Below are 20610 nucleotides of genomic sequence, written 5' to 3' on the forward strand. Positions count from 1 at the left end.
CGTCTTTACAAAATAGCGAGCACGTTTCGGACGCTCGCTCAGACATAGAGGCGTCAACAGACCGCAAAGAGCGAGCGCTCAATTTAAATAGCCAGCCCCTTTTTCTGAACGAGCGTCCGCAAATAGCGTCCGGCTCTGAATCAGGCCCTCAGTCTGACTGATTCAGTGCGAGTTGCTAATTGGATTACAAAACGAATTCACTATGCGTATTCAAAGTGAAAATAGCAACTCGCACCTCGCCATTAGCACCTAGGCCCGTATTCAATTAGAAGCTAAACGCAGAGATCCGCGAAAAAGTATTGCCAATTGCGACTTTTCGCCAGTCGGAAACTTATCTCCGTATTCAAATCCAAATACTTTTCAAGCACGCAGAAACGCAATGCGATGTAATAGGCAAAAAAGATACCCCTCTGAATAGCAGGAGAATAAAGAAGTGCATTTTTTTATTTTGTGGTGCAAAGGTGGGGAAACCTCTCAGAACAGGCCCCCAAGGGATAACTGCGTCAAAAAAATCGCTAAAAAAAAAGTAAGGAACACCCCTAAAAAGTAGTCTGAATTTGGGGGCGAAAAAGTACAAAGTGGGGGTACAAACATAAAAAGTAGCAAAATAACTTTTTGGGGGTCTGCAGGTATGGGTGAGGTGTTTTTTTGATTGCAGGTGCTTGCTTCAGGTGCGTTTTTTAAAACTTCACTTTAGCAACTTAAAAATATGCTTGCACCCATTTTCAAGTACCCCAAATTTGACAGGACTACTTTTTTCTCTAAAAAAACTGCTTAATACTATTCTTCCCCACTTGTGCAAAGACGCTATTTAGTGGCAATTGTGCGCACTTAAGTACCCCAAACTGTTTTATTAGGGCTAATCGGGCACTACTACAATGATCCCCAATGTTTCTGCAGCTTATTGGGGGGTTCAGGGTGATTTCCCCGAATACTGACACCACTTTTCGCCTCTTCTGACTTCGTGTGTCGCCGTTTTTTGGAATTGATTGCGGCGAATAGCGGGGGTGCACACAAAGTTTCCGCGGCTAAAATACGCAATGTAGTCAAAAAGTGCGGCATGCAAAACTTTATGGCGGATGCAAAACTAATTGAATGCGGGCCCTAATTGGATTGACTCCGTAGAGAGAAAAATAAATAAGCACGGGCAACCAGGGATGACTCCTTCACAGGGCTATCCACCATCGAGCTGAACTGAATCGCCCCCAGGGAGAGTGGGCAAGCAGGCAGCGCATAAAGGCGCATACATTTGCAACAGCTATTTTGGTTTCCAAATCTGCACTGCAGTGAAGTGTCCGCTGCCCCACTTCCTAAATAAGTAAGGACCCCTGCCCAGCTAGCTGGGCCCAGCCTTACCTCGCTACCACCACCCGCCCCACATACAACGCCCCGGCCCCGGACTCGAGCAGAGTCCATCCTCCCAGCTCTGCCCTGTCTCGTCATTTGCATAGTAACGCCCCAATCCAATGCCCCGCCTCCGCTGCCTGCCGTGCGCGCCCCATCCCCTCCGCTTTGCGCGTTCCCGGTATCTGACTGACGCTCTGCGCGTTCCCGCGACAGGCTGCAAAGATGGCGGCGCACATCTCCCTCACACAGGTAATCGCCGTCTGCAGAGTGACATTGTGGGTTGGGGGCAGCCCGGGTTGGTGGACGGTGGGAGTCAGGGTCACCGTTTCAAACCGGGCAAGGAGGGGGCACATTGTCACAGCACATACATCCTCCCCATTGATTACTTGTAGAGGCTGAGGCCTGGGGAGGGGACTGTCATCAAGTAACAGCGGATACCCTGCCCTGTGTGCCTGACCCCGCACCGCCCTCCCTGCGCTCCTGGCCTGTTCCCAAAACTCTATGTAGCTGTCATGTAATCAGACACATAGCCTCCGGCTGTAAAATACCCCACTCTCACCCTCTATCCGGCATCCTCACCCCAATGGGTGGCATAGTGTGTTCTGCTGCCTCTATGGAGTCAACTGTATGGACCATCTAGTACACACACCATCCTGTGTTACAGGCACCCGAGCACCAGGCTGGGGAGACACCTAGGGTTCGTCACTCTGTACATCACTAGTATGTACAGGGAGAGCCCGCACAGCATCCGTAGTACTGCTTCTTATAGAGCAATCACTGTGGAGCTTCTCGCATACTGGTGAGGAGGCTGCTGCACATACAGTGATGGTGCATGTACTGCTCAGTGGCTTCTCTCTCTAATAGTGCACTGTGCAACCAGCACTTCTAGCACCCAGTAAACTTGCCTAGCACTATCATTCAGTAATACCTGCTCTTATTGACACATTTCCGTTTCCCTTCATAGCTTTTAGCATAGTGTGAAATGTTATCTGTGACAGTTTCATTCATATTTACTGTCAGAGAACTAGCTATTAGGTATGCAGGGTACATGACATGTAGTTCACAGCTTTCTTACGGTCTTGCACCACTATAAACTACTTATATAATGTCTGCCGTTACATGCAGATGCCACATAACCATTATTACCCTGCATATAAGCTGAAGAGTGCTGAGATGACAGGTTACCCCCAGGCCTGCAAGTGATCATTGGGAATGCTTTAATAATATTGATAATGTTTTAAGCTTTGGAATATAATAATTTGATCATAGTTTTGAATTTTTCTGTGTCCTTTCTAGTGGTCCTACCATATGAGTTTCAGTACTTTTGCTAATATAATGAGATCTCAGCAGTCAGTATTTGCTAGAATGGCTGTTTCTTCCTCATGCCGCAATGTCTATAAAACATCAAATGAGAGTTATGGTGAACGTATGTTAAATATATGGAGTTTTATTGTTGAATGTTCTGTCCCCTTAACAATGTATTATCATATGGTTACTTTACACATGAAGAAATTGGCAATCGTCAGGAAGCATAAGCATGTAATGGAGGAGGCTGAATGAAAAAGTAACAATAGCAGTACAGTATTGTATTATACCTGGCTAGGGGTGCACTTTTAGGGTACATTTATACATTCAGCTATTTTGTCTGACTACCAAGCAATTTTTCTGCGTGATAAACCTCACCAGATTGGCATGATACATTTTTTTATATAATGGTCCATGTCTGAGGGAAATAATGTATCGCTAAGCATGAACATACTTAAAATCTTTTATTGGAAGCTTCATTTGTTTTCATAGAAAAGGTGTAAATGAGCTATCTACTGACAGTGGGCACACCTAGCATTTGTTTCTTCCTCACAGAACATGAGCTTGTTGTAGTCCCCTGATAAATCCCTTGGAGAGCAGTCCAATTTGTACATGGATGGGTGAAATTACAAATTGTACTGTAGTTCATATTGCACCTTGTTTTTGCTCAGCAAGGTGCATGGAGAATAGACATATAACAGTGCTGATAGGCAGGCACCTACTGTGTTTTTAACATTTCACAGAGAAACCTTTGGATATTCTGTTAAACATGAGACAAATTATTGTAGATTGTAGCTAAGCTATTAGAATGTAGATAAGCTACTTGTATTGTATGAAAGGATATTTCAGGGTAGGAACAAAGCAGCATGACTGCTTGGTTTACTGAGAATGGAGTGTGGTACTTCTTGGTAATATGGGTGCTTTAGTTTATACTTTGTGTGAGTATAAATGAAAAATAGAGTAAAGCTCAAAGTTCTTAAAAGCTACAATATTGTTTAATCCATGTAGACACTAGTATTTGCTATGTGTTTTTAATACATGTCAAATACATAAACCATTATATACACATTTTGTGTTTTTAGATTTGCTTATTTGTGTGCTCACTCTTTATGAAACGTGAATCTGTGACACACAACATGTGTAAACTGTTGTTAATTGCGTCTCATTGACATTACATGGTGCTTTTATTGAGATGATTGTAACTTTTCAACTGCATTGATGTGTGTCAGATGCACAGGGTGGAATTCAGTTGTTGCCAGCCCCCTTTGCGCCCGATGGAGCTATTCAATTGTTGCTCCTGTCGGGCACGATCAGCTGCCAGCGCACAATTTCAGCTTGCACCCTTCGGGGGGTGTGTGCTGAAATGGGCGAAAAGTGACCTGTGTGGGGCGCCCAAACAGCATTTTCATGATCGCGCCCAGCAGTTTGGCCAGGGGTAGCCGTTTTACGCAGCTAAACCCGACCTCTATGGGTTCGATCAGTGTGAAAAAGAGCATCAATTGCATAGCGCCCCGCGATCTCCTGTAACTTTAGACGGTAGATCGGGCACGATAAAACAATTGAATACCGCCCTTATAGTTCAGGTTGCCTTTCAGAGCTGTATAAGAGATATTCTATCCATGAGCACAGCTCCAACTACATGCTATACCAGGGACTAATAGACACTAGATCAGGGATGGCCTAACTTTTTTGACTTGGGATCTACTTTTTGTTCACTTAGTGGTGATCTAAATGACAGCCCTGTTGTATTCTATTTTAAACTGTGTTTTGACGGCAGTTTTGCAGCGGTTTTGGCCTTAGTAAATCTGCAGATAGCAAAACCGCAGTCAAAACACAATGTAGAATAGAATAGAACAGGGCTGTCATTTAGAAACCGCTGTAAAACCGCCACCAAACCCCCGGGGTTTAGAACAGAATATAACCCGCCGTTAGACCGCCTCCACCAAACCGCTGGGGTTTAGAACCCGCCGCTTAGTAAACTTTGCCCATAGAGTACACCTCTGAATCACGCTCACAGGCACTATGCTGCACACAGGCGCACTGATTTTGTTTTCCCAACAGCTCTCACATACATAAAATACAGTAGTATTATACAAAAATGACAGGCGCATAAAAGAAAACATAACAAAAAATACATTGTCATTTTGAGGTGTACAGAGTTGCCACAAACCTCTTACATTTCCCCCCATACCATACACTTGTAATAAACTGTAATTCTCTCCACTGCTTAATAATATAAGGGGTTGTTTTATTTAAAAAAATAAATAAATCAGTCACTCAGTGTCAGTATGTGTGCGGTGGGGAGCTGGTGCTTGGGGCGCCATGGTACCATAGCAAGAGGAGGCTGTGCCCTGGCTGCATCACACTGCAGCCCCTTTACTGCACATACAACACAATCACTCCCCACACACTACCTCCAGGAGCTGCTACGGCACTTGCAGAGAGTTTGCTGCTATCAGTCTGGGGATGTGCTTGGCGCTGTGAGGAGCCTATGTGCTGGTGGGACAGCAGCTCCCCATGACACTCAGCACGCTCTGTGGGACCAGACAGGTGGAGAGCAGCAGCGACGTGCTCCTTACAGCGTGTGGGTGATGTCATGACGTCACCAGTGCGCTGCACTACGGGGAGCTGGGCTTCTGAGGCTCCAGAAGCCATTTTAGGTTTATTTCACTTCAGTTGGTCGTGATCACAGGGATGCCCCATGAGCTACTGGTAGATCGCAATCTACCTTTTGGACAAGTCTGCACTACATAAATGTAAGAACAGCCTACAGTAACAAATACCTTGTCCTAATTATTTCTCAGTGACCAGAATGAGGTGCATTTATGTGATGATTATTATGATATATATTTTTTCTTTTCTATGCAGAGTTTAATTAGCTCTTATGCTGGGTACACACTAGACAATATGTCGTCCGATCCGACATATCGTGCACAACATCTAGTGTTTACCCGCTATGTTGCTGACTATGAGCGCTTCCTCGTGTCATTAATTTAACATTCCTAAAGTTAGGGTCAAGATTAGGGTTAGGAAAAAAAAATGTGTTGGGCAATTGTGTGCTGATCATTTTTCGGGTTGACTTTTTAACTATCGTCAATTTGTACCCGTCGACCTTCTTTCATGTCCACCTTTTGTCCCGATCGACCTATTGCCTGTCTAACATCTGGGGCCACATGTAATAGGGTGAGAGATTAGAAAATGTGAGAGTTTAGCAGTAATCTCACACACTTTCTAAACTCGGCCATTGTAGTAGAGTCCGAGAACATGCAAACACGCATGTTTTTAGACTAAAAAGAACTCCGGCTATAAACTCTCATCCAGATACTTTCCCATTTTGAAGATAAACCTCCACCAATGTGAGAGATTATTGCTAAACTCTCACATTTTCTACACTCTCACCCTATTACATTTGGCCGCTGGTATCTATCGAGACATTGTTGACCTTTTAACTGTCTATCTATAGTGCGGATACCACCTAATCCACTTCAAAATCATATGTGGTTTATAAAGGCAAGAGTTACACTTTAGATTGTTAGCACCTTTATGACACAGGATTTGTACTGTAAACTAATTTAACCTTACTATTTGTCAAAGCATTACATAACATAAATTAAAAAAAAATTGGAGTGTTTAAACTTTTCTAAATATGTCACACAGCTGTCTTTAACTTGGCTGCAGCCGGTTGTCCTATTAAGAGGAAGGTACGAGTTTGCATAGCTGGCAGTTACTATGTGGATTAGCTGGTTCATAAGTATAGAGCACATTCAGGGATTTCATGGCAAACCAGTCCCAGCCACGTGGCTTTGGTGATGGCCTGTGTGACACTGTCTAAAATATGTGGGTGTAGTTGTATATGTCTGTAGAGAAGTGTCCTTACACATCTTTGCTGCAGTTACACTAAAAAGCCCCTATCGACGCGCCAGGTCCCATGCGGCTAGTGCCGGGCATCTTTTTTGCCAAAATGTTTGAGCTGCAATGTGATGCGAATAGGACGCACTAGTAGACACTGCTGATTAATTTGATATGCAACACTTGTATATCTGTGTGTGACTTAGGCACATTTTCAGTAAAAATAGACACCGACGCCAGCAGAGTAACACAGGACCTGGTGGCTGACTCACACCAGGCATGTTGCGCTGTGTAGCATATTGAGGCTAGATGTATGAGGACACATCTGTGGAGAATACTTTAATTTTTAACGTAGCTGCAGTAGAATTTCATGTCAATATGAATAGTGTATCTTACCTTCATGGCTCCTATTTGAAAATTTCAATTTCACTCTTTTCTATTACTACCCATCCTGAAGGCATTTCATGATGCAATGTTTAACTGAAGGCAAAGAACACATAGATGTAGGGGTCATCCAGGCAGTACATATGGTGTAACTGTTACATTCTCTTTTTGGGTGGGGACATCTTAAGTACAACCAGATGCCCTAAGGTTATTTACTTGCGGTCCAGATTTCAGAGTATCTGTTGGGTCTCTTGGAATTTCCATCACTAGTTGCTGTTCCTCTCGTTCCTGCCAATATAATAATTATAATGGTAAAAAAGATAGGTAAGATAGATACGCCACCTGTGGGAGCAAGAAAAGTAGTCTGGGGCTGCTGAAGACATTAGGGAACCTGCCAGATTACTTGGGTTTTGGGTCTCATGTTACTTTCCTTTGGGGAATGAGTTGTGGGATATTTCATTTAGTAATAGGTAGAATAATTCTCTTAGATAATGTAGTTATCTTTTAATGTAAATTGTTAACCATGCTATAAATTACAAGAATTCAAATGTCGGCAAACAGAAAACATATGCCTTCAGATATTTATAGTTATATAGGTAATTTTTTCAGTCCATATTGACACATCTTAATGGCATATATTCTCCATGTGAAAACCCAAACAAAATCTAATGAGTAAAAATAAAAAGTATTTGCCACAGGCATAACTATTTGTTTTGAATTCTTGTGCAATGAAACAAAAAGCAAACTATGTTTTGAATGGCCATATACAGATGTGTCCTCATACTTCTAGCCGCGATATGCCTTGTGGCAGTGAGCCGTTAGGTCCTGCGCTGAATGTCCTTTTTGCCTGAAAGTGAAATGTGTCTTAGACGCGATGCGACTATGATGACTGCACTGATTACTTTGATATGTGCCACTTGTATATCTGTATGCACCTGAGTCTGTATACGACACACGATGGAACTTGGCGAGGAAAAAAAAGATGCTGATGCTACATCGCAGCACTTCGTATAGAGGTTCAGACTCAGCTGCACACAGATATAGAAATGTTTCATAACCAATTAAACAGTGGTGTCTCCTGGTGTGTCTTAGTCACATTGCCTTTCGACGAAGACATATTTTTGGGCAAAAAAGATGCTCAGCTCAAGAGAGGGAGCGTTTGGCGTGACTGTAGCAATAGTGTATGAGGAAACATTTTTAGTAACTTTCTTCTCATGTGACAATGATTTCTATGTTAGACTGGCATCAGTATACTGTGAGAAATGATTACGTTTATCCTGTTTTGCTTAAGTGTCTTATGTAAGATGTAAATAGGCATAAAAAACCTTTCTGCAGCAATAGGTCATGGGGTGATTTTAGAAAAAAGCAGCTGTCTTGACATTCGGGAAGACAATACAGTTCACCTTCTGTTACAAAGTAGGGAAATCTTTTTTTATTTTTAGAGCATGGTTTAATATATTCGAGGCAGAATTAACTATGCAATATAAATGTAATGCACTTTACTTTGGCAGACCATGTTTTAAAAAAAAAATCAATTCATTCTGAATGATTAGCTGCCTAATGTAGAGTACTAAGTAAGCCTGGTAATGTTCTGCTATAATCTTGTTCTGTAATTCTACTCCCAATTCGGGCTCATTAGCTGTATGTATATGAGTTTTATTGGGTTTGCGTGCAGTGGGAAATCCCATGAGGGCGATTTTGGTAGACAAGGGTGGGATATGAGAAATGGGCAAAGGGATGCTGGGAGATGGCTTTTCCTTCCTATATAAGGATGTCAACTCTAATAACAGCTTATTACATCCATTTCCTGACCAGTGTACAACAGCCTATTATATATTAATAAGAAGTGATGACTATCGCTATCACATGGACATTTGCAATAGTTTGTGGTTAGATTTCCTCATAGAGGATTATATTTTCTCTTGATATTATTTGGAATTGTCATCGTACACATTGTTTATGTGCTATACTGACTACCACACCCGAACATACTATTTAGGTAAAAATGACTACAATAGTACCTGTGCCAAGTTATCTCCACCTAATCATCTGTCTCATCTGAAAACATTTAGAGCTGTAGAACCTGTTTCAATACACATTTAAGTTACATTTGTCCAATGCTGTGAAAGTAGAATTTTGTGCCTACTTAGGGGCATATCCGATTAGCCGCGGTAAATTACCGCAGATAATTAGCTCGCTCGGGGCTATCCAATTAGCCATGAAGTCGGCCTGACAACAGCACTTATCAGGGTTTTCTTTTCCGGACCTGATGTGTCCTGAAAAATAATCCACGATAACTGCAGTTTTTTCGCCCCAAAAAAGGCGAGAACACATACGGGTGCAAGGTTATCACGGCTCCGATGTGTTAACGGGCGAACTATCCTATTAATTTGCCCGAATTAATAAGATAGGGAGAAAAAAAATATTGGTGAAAATCGGGGAATATCAGCGAAAAATCCCCGTTTTTCGCCGATCGCTGGGATCAATTAGCACCCGAACAGTGTTCGGGGCTAATTGGATATGCCCCTTTGGGGGAATGAAATTAGCCGCGATACCCGTTTTCGCGTGTGAAAGTGATTTTTTTTTACCCTATTCAATTAGCCACTCAGTTAACATGCGCTAATTCTGCCCGATAGTTAACGCGTCTTTTTTTTATCGGATCCTTTTGAGCAGGTGAAAAGTTGGGGAAATCCTTATTTTAAGGTGGAAATGTTGGTTCAGAGCCACTGGGACACTCTCTGTAATGATTAATTAGGCACTTAGAAGTTTTTTACTATCTCAATTTGGCCAATGATGACATGTCATTTTGGGGTGAAATTCTGCAGACTAATTGGTTAAAAGATGTTGGACGGGTATATGGGGGGTGCTTTATGAATGGGGCAGGTGTTTTAAACAGGTGGCAGTTACAGGTGTTTTTTAACTTTTTTTTTTTTTTTATAACAGTGGCTTAAAATGACCCAAAAATGAACTGACAGGCATATTTATGCACCCCTTATTCTACTACAGCATTTAATTAGATGAAAAAGACATATATATATATATATATTTATATTTTATATGTAGAAATTGTGGATGGTTTCAGCGCCAATAAGGTACAAGACTGCTATTTTAGACCTTTGTATTGCTAGTATTCGCTTTAAAGAGTTTACTATGATGCACTCCCCAACATATGTGGGTGTCGGCTACATCAACAGGTTTATGGCAGTGGCAATCTACCAATTAAAGCTCAATAAAATAATGGAGATGATAATTATCGACTAAAGTGCTTCCCATATTTGAACAGTCATACAAAGATAAATAACCCAGTATATAAACAAGAGGGAATTATATAAACCGTGAAATAAATCAAAATGAAATATTTACAACCAATGTTTAGGCTCAATATCGCAGTGTCTAATTCTACAACTAATGAATTGTAAATAGTGATTGTGGAAAAAAGTGCCTTGTGTATAAGTAAGCCAATAGTGCAATTCAACAATGCTACTAAAAGTTCAGTAAAATGCTAGGTGTATTGACCAGCTATAGACTGTAAAAAAATTAATAATCCAATTCAGTGTACCAGTAAAATAATTTAATTTAATATAACAACAAATAATAATTTACTCACACAGAATGTATATCACATTTAAAAACAGACCGAAAAATCATATCACAATAAATCAGGGCAAAGGGAGTGGATAATAGGCTTATCTTTAAAAAGGATGGAACACAGTTCATGTAGATAAGAGGATGGACCTCCCAACTCGTTTCATCAGCCTCAGGACTTCTTTAAGGTGGTCTGGAGAGCTGTACAATGTGTGTCTGCAGGCATGGTGGAGGTTCCTTGCAAGTTTCAGGCTGCATTTCAGCAAATGGAGTTTGAGGTTTGGTCAGGATTAATGGTGTCCTCAATGCTGAGAAATACAGGTACTTCTCCATCATGCAATACCACCAGGGTGGTGTCTGGTTGGGTCCAAATGTATTCTGCAGCAGGACAATGACCCTAAACATACAGTCAATGTCATTAAGAACTAGCGTTCCTGCTTGGCTGTTTCAGCAGGGCGCCGCGCCCTGCCCTATTTCTGAAGGGCAGAAAGCACCCTGCCCTCCAGCGCGGCGCCTCGCTGAAACAGCCTGCGGGTTCTGTCCTCCACCTGTGGGCCGCGGGTGGGGAAAAACGGCAGTGCAGCGGTTACCGCCAGTGAATGAATGCTGGGTGCATGCACCCGGCATCCATTCACAGTGACCGCGGCGCTTAGGGGCTGCCCGGCACGTCCGTAAGTGCCGGGCACACCCCCAATAGTGACGAAAATGGGACGCGTAATAAAGACATGCCTCTTTTCATTGGCCACGCCCTCTTTTCGGCCGCGCAGAAGTGCCCTTTCTCTAGGTCCGGCGCCTGCCTGCCGCCGGACCTAGAGTGAACACTAAAGAACTATTTTCAGTGTAAAGAAGAACAAGGAGTTTCTGGAAATGATGCTATCACCCCCAAAGAGGGGGCCATAGCATCGAGTCTGTCTGTGTTTACATGAATATACAGAAGGATATGAGCAAGCCTACATGCACAGAAGATCTGTGGTTAGTTCTCCAAGATGTTTGGAACAACCTCCCTGCAGAGTTCCTTTAAAAACTGTGGGTAAGTGTACCTAGAAGAATTGATGCTGTTTTGAAAGCAAAGGGTGGTCACACCAAATACTGATTTAGATTTCTCTTCTGTTCATTTACTTTGCATTTTGTTAATTGATAAGAATAAACTATTAACACTTCTATTTTTGAAAACATTCTTACTTTGCAGCATGTTTTCCACACCTGCCTAAAACTTTTTATTTATAAATATATATATATATAAGTATCCACAATAGGTAAGAACAGCACACCAAATAAATGCCAAGAAAAATATATTTATATAAAAAGCATGTAAAAAAATGCTGTAGTCCAGGAGCCACATATTAAAGTGCATATAGGTCATGTAAACTTATTCAATCCAAGCCGCTTATGTTGCTCTCTGGCTTCAGAAATAAATCCTAGTAAATGGACAGCCCGACGGCCGTTTCGGTTCTAGGACGCACCATCATCATGGGGCACCTCGTCAAGTGAGTTATAAAGCCCATAAAGTAGGTTTATATAGATCAATAGGACACACCTCCCGCGCGATTGCCTACAAACTAAAGCCACTCACCTGTGCAAAAATGATACACATCCCGGGTGTACTGAGCGATGCGTAGCAGCACGGAAATCTGGACATCCGGACAAACCACGTGTGCATGCAAAAGCGCACCACGTGACCCACGTGCGCTCCAAAGTAAAGCAAGTCGGAAATCAGCTGTTTCTGCCGTGAACCGCACAGCCAATGTAATGTAATGACAATATACATAATGAAGAGTGCTGCGCAGTCTCGATCTCTATCACCGGGAAACGCCAAAAGTTAAAAAACTGCGGTGGGGGCTATAGATTCCAGCATCGTGCGGAAGGATCGTCCAACAATATGACATGCTCAAATATACAACAAAAAAATTAATAATGAGTATACAGGAAAATAAATTAAAGAAATATAAAACAAGATTAACAATGTATAATTATTATAGCAAAAATAAAAAATTAAAGAAAGCAAGAAAAATGTAATTCTTCATTTAACCCTGCTTGCTTTCTTTAATTTTTTTATTTTTGCTATAATAATTCCGCGTGATGCTGGAATCTATAGCCCCCACCACAGTTTTTTAGCTTTTGGCGTTTCCCGGTGATAGAGATCAAGACTGCGCAGCACTCTTCATTATGTATATTGCCATTACATCGGCTGTGCGGTTCACGACAGAAACAGCTGATTTCCGACTTGCTTTGGAGCGCACGTGGGTCACGTGGTGTGCTTTTGCATGCACACGTGGTTTGTCCGGAAGTCCGGACTTCCATGCTGCTACGCATCGCTCAGTACACCCGGGATGTGTATCATTTTTGCACAGGTGAGTGGCTTTAGTTTGTAGGCAATCGCGCAAAAGGTGTGTCCTATTGATCTATATATACCTACTTTATGGGCTTTATACCTCACTTGACGAGGTGCCCCATGATGATGGTGCGTCCTAGAACCGAAACGGCCGTCGGGCTGTCCATTTACTAGGATTTATTTCTGAAGCGGCTTGGATTGGATAAGTTTACATGACCTATATGCACTGTTATGCACTTTAATATGTGGCCCCTGGACTACAGCATTTTTTGACATGCTTTTTATATAAATATATTTTTCTTGGCATTTATTTGGTGTGCTGTTCTTCCCTATTGTGGATACTTATGTGTCAATGTTCTATGATCTAGCACCCAGCTTTACACTGACTTTGTAGTGAGTGTGTTATGCTCCTTTTTTCTAATATATATATATATATCAAATAGAGCAAGGCTCTCACAGGGCTAGTAACAAAAAAATACTGTAATCCTTATGTAGAGACCAAACGGGTACAACTATCAAAAAGGCGTTGCAATCACTGGATGGATATTAATCATGGCAACAATGGGAATGAGGTAGATGCAAATGCATAAACGGTCGCTGCACACCTCACTTTTAGACACCCACTACATCCTACAAATGCTCCCTGACTGTCAATCACACAGCGTCCAAATCCTCGCTGTGACTTCTGACACCAATGAAACCTGATGCATGCGCATTGTGACACATGTGTAGACCACCAATAATTGCTCAACTATGAAAACATCGGCATTGCGTTCACCTCTGAATTTAGCCACTCACTTTTGGGATATTTCTGCCATGATTAAAGTCCCTCTAGGGATCTAAATATCTATAATCTTTTTTTATTTGATTGTACATGGATATACACCAATCAGCCATAACATTTATCAGCTCTGAACCGTTGAGGCATGGACTTCACAAGACCTCTGAAGGTGTCCTGTGATATCTGGTACCAAAACTTAGCAGAAAGTCCTGTAATTTGTGAGATGGGGCCTCCATGGCCCGGAATTGTTTTTCCAGCACATTATTATTATTATTATTATCCTTTATTTATATGGCGCCACAAGGGTTCCGCAGTGCCTAACAAGTACAAAAACAAAGTACAGAAACAGTACATAAAAACAGTTGAACAGAACAAGAAAACACTGACATACAGTATAAGACATTGCAGGACAAGTACATGGTATATAAACATTGCTGCAACAGTAGCAGGATGGCAAAAGTCAAGGGTTAGGTGCTGTTATAAGGAGTATAGAGTAGATAACAATATAAGTAAAGGAAGGAAAAGCACATGAGGGAAGAGGGCCTTGCTCGTGAGAGCTTACCTTCTAAGCATCCCACAGATGCTCGATTGGACTGAGATCTGGAGAATTTGGAGGCCAAATCAACACCTTGAACTCTGTCATGTTCCTCAAACCATTCCAGAACAATTTTTGCAGTGTGGCAGGGCACATTATCCTGCTGAAAGATGCCAGTGCCATCAGGGAATACTGTTGCCATGAAGGGGTGTATTGTCTGCAATAAAGCTTAATTAGGTGGTACATGTAAAAGTAACATCCACATTAATGGCAGGATGCAAGGTTTCCCAGCAGAACATTGCCCAGTGCTGCCTCCGCCGCTTGCCGCCTTTCCATAATGCATCCTGGTATACTATGGTAAACGACACACACGCACCCACCGTCCACATAATTAGATTAGTCTAGGCCACCATCTTCCACTGCTCCATTGTCCAGTTCTGACGCTCATACGCCCATTGAAGGTGCTTTCAGCAGTGGACAGGGGTCAGCATGTTTACTCTGACTGGTCTGTGGCAACACAGCAAGTTGCCATGCACTGTGTGTTCTCACACATTTCTATTATACTCAAAAGCAGAGGATATGGATCACAGATATGGGCCCACAGAAATAAAAATCACTTTGGTGCACTCTTGTATGTAATAATGAGTTTATTAAAACTTTTAGTTCAATTTATATACATTTTTATTAAAATTTAGGTTTAAAATATCATTCTGCCATGTAAGAGTGCACTAAAAATGAGCTTTCTTTTTGTGTTATTTATTGACTGTGCAATCTGTAAATCTGTAAGACTTCTTACATTGGTATAAATAAAAGATGATATGAAGGTATGCAATATACCCATGCGAGTATTAATGCATTTCAATATGTTTCATTAATCATTTATAGAAAACATAAGATGAAAGTGTACCTAAGATATATTTTCTATTGAACAGCTTTGTAACCACACTAGTCAATATATGATGGAAGGTTTATCTGTATTGCTAGATATTTTCCACTTCATATTACTTTACGATATGAAATAAATTGTGTGTATAATCCTACTTTTGCTCTTCTTTAATTTTTTATACCGAGGACAATTTATATTCTGTAATGGATACATTACTTCATCCATTTGTCCAAAAGAAACATTTTTCCCTATAGTAAGCAAAATCTTATTAGTGTTTCAAAGGGGGTAAGATTTACCGTATTTGTCCAGTTATTGAAATTCAAGTAAATTCACGAATTGGTCTAGAATTTCCCAAGATTTGCACTCCATTGGAAATCAATGCATTTCTAGTGCATGGAACGTATAGAAGCCAACTAACAAATGTAATGTGTATGGCCTTACTCCAGGGACCCTTCACTTTGAGAAATTGGGGTCCTACTCCACTGTTTTTGGGTCCCATCACATTATGGTGAATGAGGGCAGGCAGCAGTTGGGGTACAGGGGGTTAAGGGCAAGCAGCAGTTGGGGTAGCGCTGGGGCTAAAGGCAGGGAGAAGTTGGGGTAGAGCTGGGGCTAGAGGGGAGTTAGGGCAGGCAGATCTGGGGGTAGGGAGGGGTAGTTGCAGCCAGCAGTTGCGACAGTGCTGGGAGACAAGGAGGGGCTAGAGTCAGGTAGTGCTGGGGGTAGGAAGGGGAAAAGGGTGGATAGCAGCTGGGGCAGTACTGGGGGCAAGGAAAAAGGTTAGGGGCAGGCAATACTAAGGGTAGGGAGGGGACAAGGGTATATAGCTGAGGTAGTATCGGGGGCAAGGGGGAGGTTAAGGACAGGCAGTGCTGGGGGTAAGGTGTTTATGCTGTGGAACTACAAAGTAATTTTCAGTATCAGTCCTAACAGCTGCACACTAGGTAGTTTACAGTAAGGTAAATCTAGTATCCCTGCCTATAGTGATTTGTATTTATTATGGCAGTAAACACAGTATAGGGGTAACCTATGACCTGTGGGGCGATTTCAAAGATTGTTTGGGGTTTGCTTAGTATTAGAGGATCACTATGGACCAGGACAGCTGGGTAGTGAGCACTGACTAAGGACACTAAATACAGCGGCAGCTGGGGAATGGAGTGCTAGCTCTGTAGCTCACAGCAGGTATAGAGGAATGATAGCATCATGTTTATTGCTCTGAAATTAAATTATCATGTACATATACTGTAGGTGGTGGAAATGGATGGAACAAATTAGAATGGTGACTCACAATTTGAAAGCAGAACTAAAAAAATAATAATTCCTCTGCTGCACATTTTGAACTGAAATTTGTCTGATTATTGAATTTCTGGAGCTTCATTCAACCCTTCCTAGTTGTACATATTCTTTCCAAGCTGTCTGTTATCATAATCATATCGGTAACTAAAATAGCAGCTTCTTTATTATTCTCTCAAGTAAACAACATTTTGGGGGGAATTCAGTTGTTTTAAGTGCGGCTGTAACTAATAGGAGCCCGTTGGAGTAATTCAATTGTTGCTCTGATCATGTACGAGTGATGTTGGTGTCCATTATTTTTGCCCGCACTCCTGAGGTGGTGAGCAGAAATTGGCGAAAAATCACATTGTTTTGGGGGTGCCAAAACAGCATCTTCCTTGTAATGCCCAATACTTTAGGCGAATTTAGCCGCTTTACTCGGGAGTGTTGGGAAGCAAAAAATTTATAGTGGATAAGATGGATGCTACCTACAGAACATATTGACTCTGGTTGTATAACTTTCCTCCCAGGCTCCTGGTTAGAAAATTATAGAAGGTGGAGAAATATAAAATGCTGCATATTTATTTAAGCATTGCACTGTTCAGAAAATAGAAAAAGAAGGTGGTGAGTCTTTATTTAGGATCTATCTAGGGAGCAAAGATAGTTTTCCATCTTTAACATCTTTAAACAGGACAATCCTCTTGAAGTATCAACTGATCATGGATATTATTCAACTCAGTGGTAAAAACAGTTTAGTAAGAAAAATATTCATTTAATCCGATGTTTCAGTCAATGTGACTTTTCTCAAGCACACCCATACTGTATATAATGAAGGTACTCAAAAGTCTTAATAAAATGCAGAAAGATTTTATTCTTTAAACTATTATTTATTTATTACCAGTTATTTATTTAGCACACATATATTCCACAGTGCTTTACAGAGAAGTAAAAGAAAAGTCAGAAAAGTTTCACCTGTCCAACTTTCCGCCTCCTTCGCCTGTTTCAGAGGTGAAAACTTAAAAGATGCACTAACATAGGAAATCAATGTAGATGTGTACTAATAGCCCTAATAAAAGTGTTTGGGGTACTTAAGTAGTTTAAATTGCTTCATATTAGCGGCTTTGTAAAAGTGGTGAAGAAAATTTTGGGGTACTTGGAAATGGGTGCTAGCATATTTTTATGTCTCAAAGTGAACTTTTTAAAACAACCCGTCAAAAACGCACCTGTGGCATGCATCTGCGATCCTAAAAACACCTGACCAATCCTTGCAGACCCCCAAGAAGTCTATTTCGCTAGTTTTTATGCTTGTCACCCCACTTTTTACTTTTTCGCCCCAAAAACAAAAGTACTTTTTTTGGGGTGTTCTGAGGTATTTTTTTTTTTTTTGTGGATGATTTTTTCACCTGCTATTCATAGGAGATACTTTTCCGCATATTACATTGCATTGAGTTTTCCGCTTATCTCCAAACGGCACTTTTCGCCTCTAATTGAATCCGGCACCAACTAATGATCCTGGCACTTATCAATGAAGTACTAGATAAAAAAATAAATACACACTTATTTTTAAATAAAATAAAGCAGGAAGTCTTATACAATGGGATTTGTGAATACCCATAAGAGATAGAGAATGAATTGATCACAGACTGCGCTAAAAAGCCTTAATATAATTTAGATCGCAGAGTCCACATGCATCAAAAACCAGTCATGGCTCCAAACACATATATATATATATATATATATATATATATATATATATATACACACTTTATTATAAAAATATATATTTCACAATTCATAAAATACCAACATACAACTAGCACTTTATCCTCTATCTTATATTGCAACAATAAAACTCAATTGAGCATTTAGAAACACCACTTGAGTAATAGGCATAGGAGTATGATAAGCAATCTGAATTTAAATAATTGGTAGGCACCTGATGGTGCAAAAAAAAGGTTCAGTTAAGTTGATAAATTAATGTCCAGAAAAAAAAGAGAAGAAAAAATATATATATTTGTAAAATGAAAAAAAACGTCTTGTGCAATTAAACTGATCCGATGAGTCTGCCAGTGTAAATCAATAGTACCTGTCCATAGCCCGTTAGGCTGTACAGCGCTGCGGTGTTTGTAGGAGGACGGCTTACCTAGAGATTGTCGGCGGGTGCCAGAAGAGGGTTGACGTTGCCTCAGCAATCGCTACTGTCTCCCTTGGTCCAATGAAATGTTCTTTCATGCTTTATAAACCCAATTGCAGATCAGTTTAATTGCACATGAGACGTTTTTTTCATTTTACAAATATATATATTTTTTCTTCTCTTTTTTTTCTGGACATAAGTTGATAAATTAAACTGGACCTTTTTTTTGCACCAGGTTATAATTATCGCGGTTGTTTCAGTTACGGGCTTCTCAGGAACCACGTGTTACATTTTTTATGACATCTTTCTGTTCATGTAGATTGGGTTTACACCAATCATGATGTATGACATTTGTCACATTGTTTCAGTAGTCTTGAACTACTTCAGCTGGGTACGCACTATAAGCTGTACAACATAGCGATGGTGCGATGCAATGTAATGATACATCGCGTGCGCTGTACACACTGCACGACCCGGTGTACAACGGCACAATGTATTGTTACATGCTGCATGTAACTACACGCGTCGTTCATTGCATCATTCCATATGATGAATGACTGATCGGATGTACACACAATACGATGTGTATGATATGTTGTTCCGATCCGCGTCAGAACAATATATCTTGGAAAACATCGTATTGTGTGTACTCAGCTTTAGTCCCCTTATTTTTTTCTACCCCGGGAAATGCCATGTCTGTTACGTTTTTACTTGAATGCATATTGCAAAGGACATTTTATTTTATGTGAAGTTAACTTTATCCAGATTTGCCCAACTAGTGTTAGGAGAACTGTGACATTGGTGGAATCCTCCGGGTAGAAATCAAGAGTCCATATGTACCATGCAGAGATATCGAATACTCTCCCCTGGGCAGGATTTTGAAGTCACAAGGTTGTTTTTTTTTTTACCAAGGATGTACATAGTACACAGAGCACTGTACAAAAGTTATTTAGTGGAAACGTGGCAGGTTCTTTAAGAGCCTGATTGAGAGTTGTTTGCTGATGTCGCCGCTGCTGCATCTGTGTATGCAGTGGATGTGCAAAAATATGCAAATGTCAAAGACGCAGAGGAATTTATTGAGACGTCCGCCTGCAATTTGCAATTTCTGGTATCTGCGTACAGTCATTCGATTATCACAGTTCTGAGTAACCTTTGGCTACGCAGAATACAATCAGTAAAAAGTCGATTTAAGCGACTACGGTAATTTACCTTGACAATGCACTTTGCAACTTAGATGCATGCTCAGTTTACAGATAATCAATTAACTATGAAAATGTTGCCACTGCTTACATCTCTAAGTTAGGCCCAAATTTTCAATACTTTCTTTTTTTCTATTTAGTATCTCTATATGGACATATAAGAGACTCTCTTGCTTTCATATTATGGATGTTCATGATAAGTGTTTAGTCTTATTTTGTTTGTGCAGTGTTTCTATTGTGAATTGTGTAATTATGTAGTCTTATGGCACTTGTGTTATTCCGTTTTCCTAGATGATCTTATTTTCTGGTTTTTCAGTGGTGTTCTGCACAGTGCAACTTCTGCTTTTCTGTTTGCTGGAAATGTCTGGTGGCTCTGCATGCCTTATACATCTGGCCTTTCTCTGTTAAGGACAGCTCTGCGGTGCCATCTCTGTTGTTCAGTAGGCTGCTTGTAATTCACAGTGTTCTGGTTTAGCTGTTTTATTCCTTATACAAAGAGACAGTTCTTTTGGCATGTATGGCTCTCGGCATGCCTGTATATAGAACTGCACATTACCATATATGTTTCCCTTGATGTATTTAGAAGTATGTGTAAATGTTACGCTGGCCATACACCTGCTCAATTTCGGGCCGATTGCCCGATTTTCGTTGAGTCATAAGATGGATCTTGTGAAAATCGAGTATTATTTTAGTAAGATAAGATCCAATGCAGCACATCTTGCCCATCGTATCTTGTGCAGATCGTGCCGTTTATTTTGTTCATGCGATCCGTCGTGCAGCAATTCAAGTCATTTCAGTGACTGTTTCCCTAATGAGCCTGGGAGACACAGGATTGATCTTAAGACAGATCGTGTGCTAAGAAAAACAGCAAACTTGCTACCGAGACTGCCAGGGAGCTCCGGGGAATCGTAGGGAAAACATATGATGAATCTGATCTTATGCTGGTCGTGTAGGTGTATGGCCAGCATTACAAAAATGTAAAAGCCAGAGAAATTGTAATT

The 20610-nt window shown here is 40.9% G+C and overlaps 1 protein-coding gene across 4 annotated transcripts in view; it reads left to right on the plus strand.

Annotated features, from left to right (window-relative positions):
• The first annotated feature begins 1506 nt into the window (after positions 1–1506).
• EPS15L1 (epidermal growth factor receptor pathway substrate 15 like 1) overlaps positions 1507–20610 on the plus strand; it is a 245253-nt gene continuing 226149 nt past the window's right edge. For all 4 annotated transcript variants that reach the window (XM_088460325.1, XM_088460326.1, XM_088460327.1 and 1 more), the window contains exon 1: positions 1507–1596. In XM_088460325.1, the coding sequence (XP_088316451.1) occupies positions 1570–1596 (27 nt within the window). In that variant the 5' untranslated portion in view covers positions 1507–1569. The remainder of the gene's footprint in view (positions 1597–20610) is intronic.

This window comes from Taudactylus pleione, unplaced genomic scaffold (assembly GCF_031769625.1).
Source record: "Taudactylus pleione unplaced genomic scaffold, aTauple2 ptg000044l, whole genome shotgun sequence".
Lineage (NCBI taxonomy): Eukaryota > Metazoa > Chordata > Amphibia > Anura > Myobatrachidae > Taudactylus > Taudactylus pleione.